We start from the raw sequence: 18,712 nt of genomic DNA, 5'->3' as shown, positions 1-18,712 counted from the left end.
TAAATAATTAGGTTGGCACTAAAACAGCTGTCTCTTATTTGTAAATTATTTGAATTTTTATAAGACTGACAAGGAACGGTTTTAATTTCATTATTGATTTTCTTTATATGAACATTTTACCGAAGTAAAACATATTTTATATTAGTTGCTCTTATGTTTTAGCCAGGAAATAATAGCGAGCTGTACAAACGTTTTGCAGAATTTCATTCTAGCAGTTCTAATTAGCAAAAATAATATATCACGATCAGAGACTGTATTCAATAAAGTGTTTTGAAGAGATCAGCAATTTACCACATGAAGTTTTTGATCTAACACGAGCCAGGCAGAAGAACGGAGTTGCTAGGACACAGCTATAGCTGAAGCCCGCTTGTCCTTTAAGCGTCTTCCTTCGCTTGAAGGGCTCCTCCCTGGCACATCCTCGTCTTCCTCAAGGAAGGGCACCTTCTCCTTGCATCCTCTGGTCGCCCACCTCTGCAAGAGGGAACGGGGAGACAGGAGCAGACAAGGAGAGGAGGTGGCGTGGTGCGATTTTAATTACCTAATTTTAGTGTATTTTGAGGCAAGTTGAATTCAAGGATTGTAAATCAAGTTGAAGTTTTTATGTTTTTGTCGCTTGTGTTTTTTGTCGTCGTGCTCATAACTGATACAACAACTTTCTTCTGTAAAACAAATTTCCCCCAATACCAACATGTCTTTCTCAGCACTTTCGTTATTTGCATTTAATAAAACACTATGTTTTCTCTCATTTCTCTTTAATCAAGTACATTTTGAAAGTCAAGCTGGGTATGGTTATTGTACGATTGCGTCTTATTAATTTCTGGGTGATTTTTTTTTTTAAATTATTTTTATTTTTATATAAAGCGGATGTATAATTTTCCCTGTTTTATCCTAACTTGCTCAAATTATGTGTCTATTTACCTTGACTCAAATTATGTGTCTATTTACCTATTACTTCAAAATGCGCGTATTATCAACTGAACGATATTAGAAACTGTAACTAGTGAATTATATTGTCTGTGCTCAATGACATGTGTTTTTGTAGTTTTGGTCGTTCATTTAGCTATAATTGATACAAAATCCTTTCTAGATTGAAAAAGGCTTTAGAGATTTGCTACGGGGTAAGTAGATCGCTACAAGGACTGCATTGGATCGCAAACCGTGGGTAATATACACAAGTTAATTTGGCATTACTACCGCTCTAGTATGAAAAGAGTACTGAACACATCATTTTGCATCAGATATCAACCTAAATCCGATAATATCGTACATCACTTGCTTTGGGTATGGGTACAACTACCAGTACACTTGAATTTGTATCCAGACTTTGTGTAATCAGTAAACTCCTTGCTTGTGCACAGGGTGACAGTGGTGGGCCTCTAATGTGCTGGCAACTAGCAGTCGGCAGTGGCAAGTGTCTTTCAAGCCGCGCAGCGTCCCTGGAGTATACATGGACATAAATAGAAAACAGCGATTCCGAATAAAGATGACCTTGAATGGCTCTAGCATTTCTCAGAAAGGTCACGAAGAGCTGCGCTGACTTTAATTTGTGGCGTTTTGAGGTCGCTCTAATTTTAGAAGCCCAAAATCCAAACGAATTTGTTCAACTACTGTTGTTTGTTCAGTATCAAAAGCTTCGGCCTACCTTAATTTGTCGATCAGTGTTGCCTATTGGGTGTAACATTATTAAAATTGCTGCATTTGTCGAAAGAGAATCTCTTTGATTTGTGATTTGTCTTATTATAACTTCCGTAACTAAATCTTGCAAAGTTCTCGTCAAATAAATTACCCAGTAGATTTTATGGGAAATCCCAATAAAATTGAAATGCTGAGTCACCGATTTATAGCTTCGTGGAGTTTCTGTTTATGAAAATGATTTCGAAAATCTTTTACAAATTATCGAAAGGAAAATTAAGTAAAAGATGAACAAAAAGACAACCGTAAAACGATAGTGATTGCATGACAAACTACTTTATCAAAATTAAAATTGTAAACTGGGAGAAGAAATACAACAATTGACCTGCCTACCCTACCCAACAAACGTGTAAACAAATTTCTTTACAAAAATATCGAGCGTGCAGCTTCCACAGAATGTAGATTGGCATCATGAGGCGTACAATACACCATATTGAAAATCACTGTTTTACTCCAGCGCCATATGACATTTGTGTAATAAAAAAATACATCCAAGGATCCAAGCGGTAAGTATTACACAAATTTAGAAACGCTGTTTTAGGATCAGCTTTATAAATAATTTTTAAAAAATAAGCCTGTTTTACACTTAAATATGATCATGCTGTTTTTTTAATAATATAAGATAAACAATAGATTGATCAGAAACAGAAATGTTGCCATGCCTCTACAACAGCGGTTCTTAACCGGGGGGCGCGAGGAATTCTTGGGGGGACACGAGCTCGACGTCAATATTTTAACTTTTTGCAGTGATTTTAATGGTTTCGTTTGGGTTAGGCATAATTCCTACATACAAACTCTGTTTTTTGCCAACTTTAACATGAAAACTGCAATAATTTATCTTCTAATTCCCTTATAGAAAATCAATGCTATCACCACCCTATTAAATTAACTTATAGATAAACGATAAAAGCTATCGTCCTTTCGGACTATTTTCCATCTATATTTTATATATGATAAAAGGCTATATAGCAACAGGGGGAGTCGAACTTTTTTTTGCGCGAAACTATATTGTTTTTGCAATATTGCCGTTGTATTGTGTGTCGTTACATCTTTTGAAACACGATAACGGAATGTTTAATATTTGCGCTTGACATTTTTTGCGCTCGACATCATAACTCTTACAACTGTGGAGTAAATGCCCTCGCAACACGTTTGTCAAAATCAGCTCGATAAAATCAATGTGTTGAGCTCGCGCAATTTGTTGAGTGCCCATTGCGAAACGCCTCTTCGGTTGCAGTTTAGCCAATTCGACCAAATAAAACTCAAAATTTTTCGCGCTTCGCGTGACCAACGACACCCTTCTATATTTTCATAGGGGGGCGCAAGGCATGATAAAATTTCCAAAGGGTGGCGCAGCTGAAAAAAGGTTAAGAACCACTGCTCTTCAATACCAATTACTTAACTATAAATACAATCAAGTTATTATTGCACTTTTAATATTTTACTATTTTATTATTTTCCAAATTAAAGGTAAACATATTTTTCATTTAGAAAGATTGCCAATCCTGATCAGGATAATTGATTTTATTGAGCTTTAACGAAGGCATCTTGTGTACTACATATATGGATGTTGTTTTCGATGGCCAATACTACTCTAGACTTCACAAAGTACCCATTGTGTATATGTACGTTTAAGTTTTAAACAGATTAAGAATGTTAGCTGTGTTTGTTTAAAATATTTTTAATGAATTAATAAGTACGCAAATAATTTACACATTTTCTAAATGTTATCATCTTAAGTACAAACAAATATCCTTAATATTTTCTATAGCAAGTTAAATAGTTTACCTTTATTAGCTTGGTCTAGAATCCTATCACTTTTTTACAGCAATAAAATAAGTTGTCAAAATTATAATTCCAATAAATAAATAAATACAAAAGATTTAATATAAACATAATACTTGACCCACCCTAACGTTAACTCACACCCAACCTATACAAATACTGTTAACAATATAAAACCCCTGGACGAAAGATTGGTAAGATTCTAGACCAGCACCAATCTATGTTTTACACCACAAATGAAATTTGGCAGCTCTTTTATTTGGGTTAAAATTTTAACATTTCATAGATGCTTGTTTTTATTAAAAAGCTTTATTTTCTTGTAAAACTTTAGCTTTTTATTTTTTTGTTGTTTTAAGATGTTTTCTGTTTTGCAGTTCATAAAAAATTCCACTACCTGATTCTGATGGATCTTGAAGATCACAATCTTATCTAATTACTTTACCAATTGAACTTCATTCATCCCTTTTAACAAATGCGACTTAAGGGACATCAAAATGCTTGGTAATGCTGTTTACAAAAGCAGCAAAAGTAATCATATTTACCACTGGCAATAACAAATCAACTTTCGTTCAAACATTTGCATTTAATAATATTCTTTCTACACTAGTATAATTTACAAAAAATAAAATATTGAAATTACAAACTGAATTATTTAAAAGTCAGTTTGAACGTAACACATTCCATGTTAAAGTTTGAATTTTTTAATATTTGTGTTTTATAAACATTATCAAGGTTATTTTACAGCTGATTGTGTGATTTATTAAAAACATTCTGTAGGAGGTTATTACTCAACGAAATTTTCTTTTAATTTGTGAATAAATTTCACTTCATTTGTAAACCTGTCTATGTACGGTTTTCACATTGCCCCAGAAAACGCTGCCAATTTCACGACAGAAAAATATTTCGTATTTGTCTCAGTTCTAAACGATTTATTGTTGATTTTTAAATGTCCGTATCAGTAACTGGGTAATACTCGAACATGTAACAAGTATAACTCTGTTTTTAAGCTTTTTACTTACTCTATACTGATTTTATATGTTTTTGGGTTTTTATTAGTTATATTACTTTTTTTCTTAGTATATCTATTTTGCTCAAAGGAGCTGACGATTTTAGAAAATGTTGAAACATACATTCCTTTATTAAATTCTGATCCTGGTTTTACTCAGGTTTTTAAACTTTGAGTTTTATTGCTGAAGTATAACTCATTGTTATTAATGTGCAAGTATTTTTTCTGCACAATTGCCTCACATTTTTGGTTGTGTTGCAAAATTTACCTAAATGCGAAAAATAATTCGCCATATATTGTGTAAAGGTCATAGCGATTTCGTCAAGTTTAATCATACAAATTTTCTCTTAGTAACATTCGTGTATGATAAAACTTGTCCGTGAGGCGAAGTTCCGCAAGGTTACGGAGCTTATGCGCACGCAGACCGTCGACTCGGAAGCTAATAATTGTTTATTTACATTCTATAATCAACATAACAGCGCTAATACGTTCAAAACACCTCATGCGCAAAAGACTTAAAACGTTTGAAACACTTCATATGATGACCAAGTGGATAATGAATGCCCTATTTTTTCTGTGATGTCATATATTACAAAGCTAAATGTTCTTTGATCGTCGGTGTTAGTTAGCTTTATCAAGGCGACAAAATGGGACCGCCCATTTGTAGTTGAGACTTCCCAAATTATACATCCCAATGCGAGATGCTTGTGATGGATTTGTTGCAATGATCCAACAAACTGCTTGAGCCGATGCTCTTGGATATCCCGGATACCAACGCACGTAAACACTTCCACCAGTTGAACTTCGTAGCTCTCCATTCTGTGCAGATAAAATGTAGAATTCCGATGTTGATAGCTTGTTGTTTTTACATTCAGTGTATTGCAGGGCAGTGGTCTCCAACCTGTTGGGGTCGCCATAACTCACCATATTCCTGCTCTTTTACTATTTTTTTTTACAATGACGTCACACTAATAAACGTGACTGAGTGCATCTTCTACATAAAAATGATTTCAGGCTCTTAAGCTCAATCAGCTAACTTGACATTTAAGAAAAATTAGTTTCTAAGATTTAGCGCAGCGAGTGTCGCACTTTCGCAAATTGTTTTATTGCGACATTATTTTACTGGGTTTTAAAAAGACTGGAAGCTTTATACTCCTAAATATGAAAGTGGATGCAGCATAACGCATTTCGTATAACTCGTTTAAAATAAAATAGTTTCAGCGAATATTTATTTTGGACTTCGATGCAATCAACGTCCCAACTTCAGACTCTATCTAATTAGATTATTAAATGATACTGATCCGTCTGTTTTTAACCACATGGTTTGCGAAGCGGGATTCAATGCAATAAGCATATTAAAAAACGAAACATCGTAATCGCTTGGAAGTACAGCATGACATGCGGTTATGCTTATACAAAGTGAAGCCGCGTTTGCAAAACAATAGTGGATACTGTGCAGGCGCTACCATCACACTGGATATGATATATTGTTGAAACAAATTTTCATGTGTTAAATACAAACTCATTTGTTAAATATAACTTCCCCAAAGCAATCTTTTTTCGCACAGGTTTAGCCACATTTTCTGGAATTGTGTTAATTTACGCATATTCGCTCGTTTTGCTTCGTTGGAACTATTTAAAATAGTTTTATATTGACATCTGAAAACAATATGGGGTTGCAATGTAAATTCCGATTTTATTTTTGTTAAACTTGGATCGCTTTTCAAAAGGTTGGAGACCACTGTTGTAGGGTATTTAAAACTGATGTTTGCTTTAAAACAAAATGAAAAGCAAAAACATTACGGATATGTATTTTTGTGCTAGTTAAAATGTAAATTTATGTATTGCCGAACAAAGTAAAAAGCCACCCACCTCGTATCTTGACGCCAACCAAACGTCCACGTAGTTTATATCTGGGTGGTCCACATACAAGTTCCATGCACGCTGGATGTACGAATACAGCGCCTCGTACATTTGCTCACTTTCAATATCAACAAGAGTTCCATTGTGAAACTGGCAAAGTCTTTCTGCTGCAACTTTGCCCTTTCCGTCCTTATAAGATGCAACGGTTTGTGGAAGCCAGAAACAAGATCCGTTGAATATAACGCCAGGACACTGCGACCATTCTGAAACATAAAAGGTATACTTAATAAAGAAAAATTATGTGAATATGTATTTCAATTTATCCAAATACCTTTGACTAAAAAATCTAACCTTTGATTTTCTCGGCAATTTTTTTTTCAATCCTTTTCCAACCAACATTTGGTTGTCGACCTGTAGGGCCAATCGGGCCAGCTAAGCCTCTCGGGCCTCTCCGGCCTGGAGGTCCTTGAGTTCCCCTCATGGGTGTTGAGTTACCTCCGGTGTTGGATTGTTGCATCTCGAACAAGCTTCCAATTGGTTTGCACACCAAGAAGTCGTTAGACTGAACTTGTCCGTAGGCGAGTGAACTGCAGGCTTGCAGCAAAACTAGAAATGCAGCGCAAAATTGAAGCATTCTTCCGTTGTTGTAGTTTCTTATTTTCCTTGAGATTGCCTTCGAGGTTGTGTGTCGGTGCTGTGATTCGCCGTACTTTTATAGACTTTGGAAAGACAGGTTTCGTTCGTATACTCAACCTTATACGGCGAACTTTCTATTTATGGTTCATGCCAGTTGAAGTTGTTTTGCTCGCATTTGAAAGTTGTTTTACTCGCGTTGTGAAACGGTTTGCACTTATAAGGTTACGGAATGTTCATTTGCATACGTCAGATCGTCGTTTTACACGTGGAGCCTTATTTGTCGAATTCCCAAGTTTGGGTCAAGTTCATCTGAGGCATGTTCTGCAGTTTAATAAAAAGCTGACAAACATTTGATCACATATATTGATCACATTCACAGTAAAGACGTTTGCGCATTGTTTGCTTTTAACACGCAGAACCAATTAACAACCAATTGGTTACGCAAGTAGCGTATATTGTTGGCTTTGTTGTACCGTACAAATGCCATTAAAACTAGCCGAACTTTGTATTGTCAGCATTAGGGTTTATGTTTATAAATTTCCATACCATCGGCGGCAGGTTTTAGCCAGTCGATCACTGCTCCAGTGACGCCTATATTAACAAGTAAAACTCCTAGTTAGAAACATGAGAAACAGAATTGAATCTATTCAAATAAGGAACTGACGATGCCACTTGGCGAAATATTTTTTCCTTCTAAACAAAAGTCTAATCCTGTTTTAACTCATGTTTCTAACTATGAGTTTTACTTTTATTGTCAGTGCATTGGAAATTCTTCAACAGATATTCCATTATTTCAATCGAGTCACGAAGGCCTACTTTGGTCGCCTCTGTTAATAAAATGGCATGGATATACAGTTTGCGATAAATAACACGATATCTCTTTCGCCATTCAAATCCAATATATCAATTTTTATTGTCTCTTGCTAGTCACGATGTATTCGTTAAACCAGCATAATCAATCTTAAGCCATAAAGGTACTCACATAATACATTTGGCAGTCAATTGAACGTTACTAATTACTTTTATAGTTTTTAAGCAAGCTGCGTGGCCAAGTTTTGTACCGATTGTGTAAATATAATATCAATGCTTTGCATGCTGTGGCCTAAATCACTACTACATACTGTATGTAGGCCTATATTTGTGGTTTCATTGATTTTAAAGTTGGCTATTTTTTAAGAGGTTTAGTGCTGTTACGTCAAAAGTTTTAGGTTTTTGTAGTTTGGCGGTTCTGAATGTAGTCTCTCAACCCAAGTTACGCTTGGATGAGCATGGCGCGGTTCTGCAAACCACACGTAGGCTACTACCGAGGAAGAACAATACTGTATAAAATTTTGTGATCCAATTGAATTGTAAGATTTTCTTGGTACGTTTTTCTCAGCCTCGCTATTAAATCGGCTTGCTGACGTTAAATATTTTCGGTCGGTTGGCACAAGCCTCTTAGGCCTACACCAGGGCTGCGGAGTCTGTTAAAAATAACCCGAGTCCGACTTCGACTATACAGCTTGTATTTTACCCATTTACGCAACTAACTTAGGGTCGATAATCTACAATCCACTCATATGGGTGTCATAATTGATTCACAGACAATACAAGGTTTACAAATATTTCGCGATTTTGTTTTACACTTTTACAACTTACATTTTCCGTCTTTGGACTCGGGTAGTTTTCATTGTCTTACTCGAGTCCCGAATTCGACTACAGCAAAACAAACTAACTTCGTCTAGTTCGACTCCGCAGCCCTGGCTTACTCACACTTATAACGTTGTAAGCGCGCCCCTCGAATTTTGTTATCGTCATATGGAATGACAGAATTTAAAAATCAAAAAAAGTCATAATGGCGCGGCATCTAGCTGAAAAGCGACATTAAGCGACTCTGCTTGTTAATAGGTTCTTATCATCAAGAACTTTAAATTGTTATCGAGCATAACGCAGGCTTAACATCAAAAATGCATCAGATCTAATTTTGCCTTCGCAAAAATACCACATCAGGGTTTGTATTATGCAGGGCAATGATACCATGTAAGATTGCGATTTTGGTTTTCAAAATATGTTCTTCACTGTTTGAATACATAATTTTTGTCAGCTCGGGGTCTATGCTGCATTAATTGTCTTCCGTTAAATTAGCGCTAAATTTTGGCAAAAATAATATATCACGATCAGAGACTGTATTCAATAGAGCGATTTAAAGAGAGCAGCAGTTTACCACATGAAGTTTTTAAATTACGACGAACCAGGCAGAAGAACAGTAGTTGCTAGGTCCTCCGAGCCAAGACGAGCCAGGCGAAGGAATAAAAGTTGTTCGGAGCTGCCCCTGTCCTCCGAATCTCTTCCTTCGCTTGACGGGCTCCTCCCTGGCACATCCTTGTCTTCCTCCAGGAAGAGCACGACCCTCATGCATCCTCTGGTCGCCCACCTCTGCAAGATGAATCGGGAGAACAGGAGCAGACAAGTAGAGGAGTTGGTGTGGTGCGATTTAAATTGCGCAATGTTAGTGTATTTTGGTGCAAGTTGAATTTTAAAGTTTGTAAATCAAATTGATGTTTTATGTTTTTTTTACCTTTTTCTGTAGAAACAAATTTCCCCCAATACCAACTTGCCTTTCTCAGGAATATATTTTGCATTTAATTATAGGATGCAACAGTTTGTGGAAGCCAGAAGCAAGATCCGTTAAAATGAACGCCAGGGCATTGCATCAGTTCTAAACAATCATAAAAATGATTAAAACGATTTAACATTATATACAATACATTTAACCTCTAAATTACTCTATTAGTCTGAATATTTTATTGTAAATTTAATTCCAAAAAGCATAACAAGAGTGTTTAAGCCTACGTTTACACCTTTCCGTTTAAACAATTTTCACATAAGAATCTAACCTTTAATTTCCAAGTCGATTTTTTCATCGACTTGAAAAAAAAAATGTTTAAAACTAAGCAACTTTATAGACAAAACATTTAACAAATTATTATTTAATAATTAATATTTTATTACAAATTTAAATCATTTTACATTCCAAAGCACTACATGGGTTTTTGAGTTTAGATCTGGCCGTTTAAGCAATTTTCACACAAGAATTTAACCTTTAATTTTGGAGTCAATTTTGTGCTCAATTCTGTTCCAATCCATGGGACTGATCGGCCCCGAAACTCCTGGAAATCCCCTCGGGCTTCTCCGCCCTGGACGTCCTTGAGCACCCCTCATGGGTTGTTGAGTTTCCCCCGCACCGCCTCCGGTGCTGGATCGGCCCAGAAATTCCGAAATTCCATATTCGGGTTCATGTTCTTTCGTTAAAATTATTCGGTTCAGTTCCAGTTCGGCTCCTTAAAATCTTACAAAAAACGGTTCAGGTTCGGTTACGGTTCGGTTTCGGTTCGACTCCCTGAAAAAAAGCCGAAATAATGGGAAAAGGCCTCGTTCCTATAGATATGCTTACAATTATTTAAAAAAATATATAGTGGCTCACTCATGGGCCATGGACCAAGCTTGTGAACCACGGTACTAAACCATCCCGAGAATGATGTGGTGCTAAGAAGACGTACTTGTTAGGGCCGACTGTCGCCTTCACTTAATTGCAATGGTGTTGCAACTATACAGCACTGATCCTTAAAACGTTTTATTTTAAATGTGTATTCCGACGACCTAGTTAAACGGAAACATTACCTTTCGATGATATGCTAAATTGATATAGGTAATTATTAAATCATTATTTATAACGCGAGCTATGAGCACACTGACACGTTATGGGTCAACATAATATGTAATTAACAGGAAACAACTTGATGACCACCCGAGAACGATTTGGCATTGGGATTACATATTTGTATTAAATATGACGCCAATCGCCATTTAATCAAGGTCATTTTAAAGGTAAGGCTACGTATGGGTATTTTACAATTGCGACTTATAAATTTCTGGGTAGACTAATTATCCAAAGTAAATTAATTTTAATTTAATTTAAAGCGATTGTTTAATTTTCACTTTTTTGTCCTGACTTGCTGACTCAAAATATGTGTTTATTTTTTAATTACTTCGAAATGCGCGTATCAACAACTGAATGCAGTTGAAATAGTAATTAGTATTTCTTCTTGTTTGTGCTCCATGAATGTGTGTTTTTTCAGTTTTGTTCGATTATTTTTCTATGCTTGATACAAAAACCTTCCTACATTGAAAAAGGCTTTGGCGATTAGGAGATGTGTAGTTGTTACTGATGAGTAAATCGCTTCAAGAGCTGCATTTCATCGCAAACTGTGGGTAAAATACACAAGTTAATTTGGCATTACTACCGCCTTAGTATGAAAAGAATAGTGAACATATCATTTTACATCAGATATCAACTTCGATCCGATAACATCGTACATCACTTGCTTTGGGTATGGGTATAACTAGATATGAATTTGTACAAATAGCAATCAGTAAACTCCTTGTTGTGCACGGGGCAACAGTGACGGGCCTCTAATGTGCTGGCAACTAACAGTCGACAGAGGCAACTGGCAATTGTCACAAGTTGGAATTCTTCTTGCAAACCTCACAGCGCCCCTGGCGTATTCACGGTCAAAGGAAAACAGAGATTTCGAATAAAAACGACTTTCCTCGCTCTAGCATTTTACAAAAAGGTCACAAAGAGCTGCGTTGACCTTTAGTTAGTGGTATTTTGAGGTAGATCTGTTTAAAAAGCTCAAATATTCGAACGAATTTGTTGAACTACCGTACTGTTGTTAATTCAGTATCAATTGCTTAAGCCTACTTCAATTTGTCGTTCAGTGTTGCCTATTGGGTGTAACATTAATAAAATTGCTGCATTTGTCTGAGAAAATCTCTTTGATTTGTGATTGGTCTCATAATTATACCTAACGTAACTAGATCTTGCCAAGTTAACGATAAATAAATTAGCCTACACAACAAAGTTTATGGGAAATCCCCATAAAATTGACAATTGCTGCCGCACCAAAATGCTGAGTCACCGATGTACAGCTTGTGGAATTTCTGTTTTGAAAATCTTTTCGTGAATCTTTTATAAATTGTCTTAAGGAAAACTAAGTAAAAGATGAACAAAAACACAAGAGCAAAGCAATAGTGATTGCATGACAAACTACTTTGTCCAAATTAAAATTGTAAAATGAATAAATACAACACTTGACCTTCCCACACCCAACTAACGTGTACACAAATTTATTTAGAAAAATATTGGGTGTGCACCTTCCACAGAATGTAATTGGCATCCTGAGATGTAGAATGCACCATATTGAAAAGCACTATTCTACACCAGCACCATATGTCATTTGTGTAATAAAATCAAGACGGTAAGTATTACACAAATTTAGAAACACTGTTTTAGGATCAGCGTCATGAATAATATTTAAAAAATAAGGTTGTTTTACACTTAAATATGACCATGATGTTTTTTCAATCAAATAAGAAAAACAATAAATTAGTAAGAAACAGAAATGTTGCCATGCCTCTACTATAACACGTATATATAATTAACTATATTACATATCGGGGTATTATTGTACTTTTAATACTTTACTATTTTATTATTTTCTAAATTAAAGGTAAACATATTTTTAATTTAGAACCATTGCCAATCCTGATCAGGATAACTGAATTCATTGAGAATTTCCAAAGGCATCTTGTGTACTACATATATGGGTGCTGTTTTCGTTGGCCAATACTACTCTAGATGGACTTCACATAGCACACATTGTGTATATGTACGTTTCAGTTTTAAACAGATTAAGAATGTTAGTTATGTTTGTTTGAAATATTTTTAATGAATTAATAAGTACGCAAATAATTTACACCTTGTCTAAATGTTATCATCTTAAGCGGTACATCTAAAGTATACAGGATCGCAAGGATCGCAAGGATCGCAAGGATCGCAAGGATCGCAAGGATCGCAAGGATCGCAAGGATCGCAAGGATCGCAAGGATCGCAAGGATCGCAAGGATCGCAAGGATCGCTAGGATCGCAAGGATCGCAAGGATCGCAAGGATCGCAAGGATCGCTAGGATCGCAAGGATCGCAAGGATCGCAAGGATCGCAAGGATCACAAGGATCGCAAGGATCGCAAGGATCGCAAGGATCGCAAGGATCGCAAGGATCGCAAGGATCGCAAGGATCGCTAGGATCGCAAGGATCGCAAGGATCGCAAGGATCGCAAGGATCGCAAGGATCGCAAGGATCGCAAGGATCGCTAGGATCGCAAGGATCGCAAGGATCGCTAGGATCGCAAGGATCGCAAGGATCGCAAGGATCGCAAGGATCGCAAGGATCGCAAGGATCGCAAGGATCGCTAGAATCGCTCGCAAGGATCGCTAGGATCGCTCGCAAGGAACGCAAGGATCGCTAGGATCGCTCGCAAGGATCGCAAGGATCGCAAGGATCGCAAGGATCGCAAGGATCGCTCACGAGGATCGCAAGGATCGCAAGGATCGCTAGGATCGCTCGCAAGGATCGCAAGGATCGCTAGGATCGCTCGCAAGGATCGCAAGGATTGCAAGGATCGCAAGGATCGCAAGGATCGCTCGCTAGGATCGCTAGGATTGCTCGCAAGGATCGCAAGGATCGCTCGCAAGGATCGCTAGGATCGCTCGCAAGGATCGCAAGGATCGCAAGGATCGCAAGGATCGCAAGGATCGCAAGGATCGCTCACGAGGATCGCAAGGATCGCAAGGATCGCTAGGATCGCTCGCAAGGATCGCAAGGATTGCAAGGATCGCAAGGATCGCAAGGATCGCTCGCTAGGATCGCTAGGATTGCTCGCAAGGATCGCAAGGATCGCTCGCAAGGATCGCTAGGATCGCTCGCAAGGATCGCAAGGATCGCAAGGATCGCAAGGATCGCTCACGAGGATCGCAAGGATCGCAAGGATCGCTAGGATCGCTCGCAAGGATCGCAAGGATCGCAAGGATCGCTAGGATCGCTCGCAAGGATCGCTAGGATCGCTCGCAAGGATCGCAAGGATCGCTAGGATCGCTCGCAAGGATCGCAAGGATCGCTAGGATCGCTCGCAAGGATCGCAAGGATTGCAAGGATCGCAAGGATCGCAAGGATCGCTCGCTAGGATCGCTAGGATTGCTCGCAAGGATCGCAAGGATCGCTCGCAAGGATCGCTAGGATCGCTCGCAAGGATCGCAAGGATCGCTAGGATCGCTAGGATCGCTCGCAAGGATCGCAAGGATCGCTCGCTAGGATCGCAAGGATCGCTGGGATCGCTCACAAGGATCGCAAGGATCGCATGGATCGCTCGCTAGGATCGCTAGGATCGCTCGCAAGGATCGCAAGGATCGCAAGGATCGCAAGGATCGCTCGCTAGGATCGCTAGGATCGCTCGCAAGGATCGCAAGGATCGCTAGGATCGCTCGCAAGGATCGCTAGGATCGCTCGCAAGGATCGCAAGGATCGCAAGGATCGCAAGGATCGCAAGGATCGCAAGGATCGCAAGGATCGCAAGGATCGCAAGGATCGCTCGCTAGGATCGCTAGGATCGCTCGCAAGGATCGCTAGGATCGCTCGCAAGGATCGCAAGGATCGCTAGGATCGCTCGCAAGGATCGCTAGAATCACAAGGATCGCAAGGATTGCAAGGATCGCAAGGATCGCAAGGATCGCAAGGATCGCTAGGATCGCTAGGATCGCTCGCAAGGATCGCAAGGATCTACAGAAAACATTGGCAATAATCCAGATGTAAATTTATGAACTTTCCTTCATAGTTAAAACTTTTTGAAAACCTATGTTACGTCCAATTGCCGGAGAGCGAACTTCAAAACATTTTTTTAACTAACATCCCGACGGGTTTAGGACTTATTCTGATTTAGACGTTATTACGATAGGTATTATAGTTCCGAAATTTGTTTTATTCTGACGTTGGTGTTGTTCTAATTTCAGTTCTATGGCTGGTGTTCCTTTGGCCGTATTAGGACATTTTAGAAAGAGCGTAAAACCACAAAACTTGCAAATAATAGGACGTAAAAAGCCAAATTATAAGCGCCTTCGGTGCGTTTATTCAGAAATCGCTTATTTTTTTCGGGTAGCCCAGCATATTTGGTTTTGCTGTCTATTGTCGTTTGTCATATATTTCGTAGGTGTGACCAATGATACTATAATACCATTTATAGTAAATTGGTGTGACGCCGAATATTTTTAGCTCTGTTGGTGTGCCGCAAGTGATAAAAAGGTTGCGGAGCACTGCTTTAAATGATAACTAAATAAACGGCCCTGCTCAATTTACTATTTTTTCCAACCATATAATATAGGCTATGTAAAAAGTATTATATGGCTCTCCTGGAAAAACAATCATGAATATTTCCCTTTTATGGCTCACTTAGCTAAAAACGTTCCCGACCACTGCTCTACAGCCTGTACTCCGCCAATTTACTGAAATAAATTCGTTGGATTTTCGGCAATTCACTCATAGGGGTGTAACCACAATCCATCCACTCAAAATACATGGTTAGAAAATATGCACCATATGCTATCCCGCCTTTACAATTTACAGTTGGTAGACATATCAGTTTCACAATTTGGTACTGCACACGTCGGTTACGGGACTCGGGTAGTTTTACGTGTCCGACTCCGACTCCGCAGTTCTGGATACGGTTAAGGCAAGAACGACCTTATTTTACCTCATATGAGAATTCCTATATCACTTAGCAATAGTTTTTATTTAGCACACCTAGCTAACATTTATTAGCTAATTAAATAGTTTGCAAACAATAGTAATAAAAAAAACCTAACAATATTTATAATATCAAAACCTACATTGCACTACACATTCAGCTAAAGTTTGGATATTTCAACGCTTTCTAAAAGTGTGCCGTTGAGTAGTACAAACGTTTCAATTATCTGCAACATTTTCTTGGGTGAAATGTTTTTTTTTTATTTATACGACCGCATACCACAATTAATACTGGACTAACTTACAAACTGAAAAATGCCTTCCTTGTGTACCTTGCGATCCTTGTGTACTTTGTGCCTTGCGATCCTTGCGATCCTTGCGATCCTTGCGATCCTAGCGATCCTTGCGAGCGATCCTAGCGATCCTTGCGATCCTTGCGAGCGATCCTAGTGATCCTTGCGAGCGATCCTAGCGATCCTTGCGATCCTTGCGATCCTCGCGAGCGATCCTAGCGAGCGATCCTTGCGAGCGATCCTTGCGATCCTTGCGAGCGATCCTAGCGATCGATCCTTGCGATCCTTGCGAGCGATCCTAGCGATCCTAGCGGTCCTAGCGAGCGATCCTTGCGAGCGATCCTAGCGATCCTTGCGTTCCTTGTGAGCGATCCTAGCGATCCTTGCGAGCGATCCTAGCGATCCTTGCGATCCTTGTGATCCTTGCGAGCGATCCTTGCAATCCTTGCGAGCGATCCTAGCGAGCGATCCTTGCGATCCTTACGAGCGATCCTAGCGATCCTAGCGAGCGATCCTTGCGACCCTTGCGAGCGATCCTAGCGATCCCTGCGATCCTTGCGAGCGATCCTAGCGATCCTAGCGGTCCTAGCGAGCGATCCTTGCGATCCTTGCGAGCGATCCTAGCGATCCTTGCGATCCTTGTGATCCTTGAGATCCTAGCGATCCTTGCGAGTGATCCTAGCGAGCGATCCTTGCGATCCTTGCGAACCTTACGAGCGATCCTAGCGATCCTTGCGATCCTTGCGATCCTAGCGTGCGATCCTTGCGATCCTTGCGAGCAATCCTAGCGATCCTAACGGTCCTAGCGAACGATCCTTGCGATCCTTGCGAGCGATCCTAGCGATCCTTGCGTTCCTTGCGAGCGATCCTAGCGATCCTTGCGAGCGATCCTAGCGATCCTTGCGATCCTTGCGATCCTTGCGATCCTTGCGATCCTTGCGATCCTTGCGATCCTTGCGATCCTTGCGATCCTTGCGATCCTTGCGATCCTTGCGATCCTTGCGATCCTTGCGATCCTTGCGATCCTTGCGATCCTTGCGATCCTTGCGATCCTTGCGATCCTTGCGATCCTTGCGATCCTGTATATTTTAGATGCACCCCATCTTAAGTACAAACAAATATTCTCAATATTTTCTATAGCAAGTTAAATAGTTTACTTAAATCTATTAGCTTGGTCTAGAATCCTATCACTTTTTTACAGTAATAAAATAAGTTGTTAAAAGTGGAATTCCAAGAAAGAAATAAATACGGAAGAATAAATATAAAGCTAATACTTGACCCACCCAAACGTTAACTCACACCCTAACCAATACAAATATTGTTAGCAATATAAACCCGCGGACGAAAAAATGGTAGAATTTTAGACCAGCACCAATCTATGGTTTACACCACAAATGAAGTTTTATTTGGGTTAAAAAACATTTCATAGATGCTTTGTTTCAATTAAGAAACTTTTTTTTAAGCTTTTTATTATTTTTTTGTTGTTTTAAGATGTTTTTTTCTGTTTTGCAGTTTATACAAATTTTCACTACCTGATTCTGATGGATCTTGAAGATCACAATCTGATCTAATTACTTTCTTCACTTGAACTTCATTCACCCCTTTTAACAAATGCTACTTTCTAAGCGACATCAAAATGCTTGGTAATGTTATTTACAAAAGCAGCAAAAATAACCATGTTTACCACTGGCTATAACAAATCAACTTTTTATGAAATATTTGCATTTAATAATATTCTTGCTACACTAGTATAATTTTAAACAAAATAAAATATTAAAATTGCAAACTGAATTATTTAAAAGTCATTTTTAACGTAACACATTCCATGTTAAAGTTCGAAATTTATAATATTTGTGCTTTATAAACATTATCAAGGTTATTTTACAGCTGATTGTGTGATTTATTAAAAACATTCTGTAGGAGGTTATTACTCAAAGAAATTTTCTTTTAATTTGTATATAAATTTCACTTCAGTTGTAAACCTGTCTAGGTACGGTTTTCACATTGGCCCTTAATTTCACGATTGAAAAATATTCCTTATTTATCTCAGTTCTGATCGATTTATTGTTGATTTTTAAATGCCCGTATCAGTAACTGGGTAATACTCGAACATGTAACAAGTATAACTCTGTTTTTAAGCTTTTTTCTTAATCTATATTGATTTTATATGCTTTTGATTTTTTTAATAATTATACTACTAATTTTCTTTGTTTATGTATTTTACTTACAGGAACTGACGATGCCAGAAAAGGTTGAAATATACATTCCTTTAACAAATGTCTGATGCTGATTTTACTCTGGTTTTTTAAATTTGAATTTTATTGTTGAAGTATAACTCATTGTTATTAATGTGCAAGTAGTTTTTCTGCACAATTGCCTAAAATTTTTTAATGTGTTTTTGTGTTGTAACATTTACCGAAGTACGTAAACGAATTCGCCATATATTTGTAAAGGTCATTAGCCTACGACGTTGGCATGTTTGATTGTACAAATTTTCTCCTATTAAAATTCGTGTACGATTAAACTTGCGCAAAGGTCCGTGAGGCGAAGTTCCGCAAGGGTACGGAACGTATACGCACGTCGCAGACCGTCGACTTCAGCTGCACGTGGAGAGGTGCCGCCTCTCGCTCATCCAGCAAACCTTCAAGAGCTGTAATCAGCACTTTAAGAGGAGATGCGGCTCCACGCAACCAATGGATGTGTTCAGGGTAAGATTCTAACTGCTCTAAGCATGTTTAGGCGGTTGGAACTTTGGTATTACTATAACCTCACTCGGAAGCCATTAATCATTTATTTACGTTGTATAATCGACATAAAAAC

At 38.3% G+C, this 18,712-nt stretch overlaps 1 protein-coding gene and 1 long non-coding RNA gene across 3 annotated transcripts; one reads left to right on the top strand and one right to left on the bottom strand.

The window, feature by feature from the left end:
- The first annotated feature begins 1,892 nt into the window (after window positions 1–1,892).
- LOC146162596 (uncharacterized) lies at window positions 1,893–18,575 on the top strand. 2 transcript variants are annotated; one of them, XR_014494679.1, is made up of 4 exons: window positions 1,893–2,198; window positions 3,184–3,317; window positions 3,852–3,978; window positions 18,428–18,575. It is a non-coding gene; the product is annotated as an uncharacterized LOC146162596 (long non-coding RNA). The 2 variants fall into 2 exon arrangements; XR_014494678.1 differs by lacking the exon at window positions 18,428–18,575 and having other exon boundaries at window positions 3,852–4,141.
- Window positions 5,065–7,003, bottom strand: LOC146162597 (uncharacterized). Its single transcript, XM_083385357.1, has 3 exons — window positions 6,698–7,003; window positions 6,356–6,609; window positions 5,065–5,302 (listed from the first exon to the last, which is right to left on the bottom strand). Exons 1-3 carry the CDS (start codon window positions 6,978–6,980, stop codon window positions 5,105–5,107), a joined length of 735 nt encoding a protein of 244 aa, XP_083241483.1. The 5' UTR covers window positions 6,981–7,003; the 3' UTR covers window positions 5,065–5,104.
- Window positions 18,576–18,712: the final 137 nt, after the last annotated feature.

Source organism: Ascidiella aspersa, chromosome 3 (genome assembly GCF_963924565.1).
Source record: "Ascidiella aspersa chromosome 3, kaAscAspe10.2, whole genome shotgun sequence".
In the NCBI taxonomy this organism is placed as follows: Eukaryota; Metazoa; Chordata; class Ascidiacea; order Phlebobranchia; family Ascidiidae; genus Ascidiella; species Ascidiella aspersa.
This window is presented reverse-complemented; position numbering and strand designations above follow the sequence as displayed.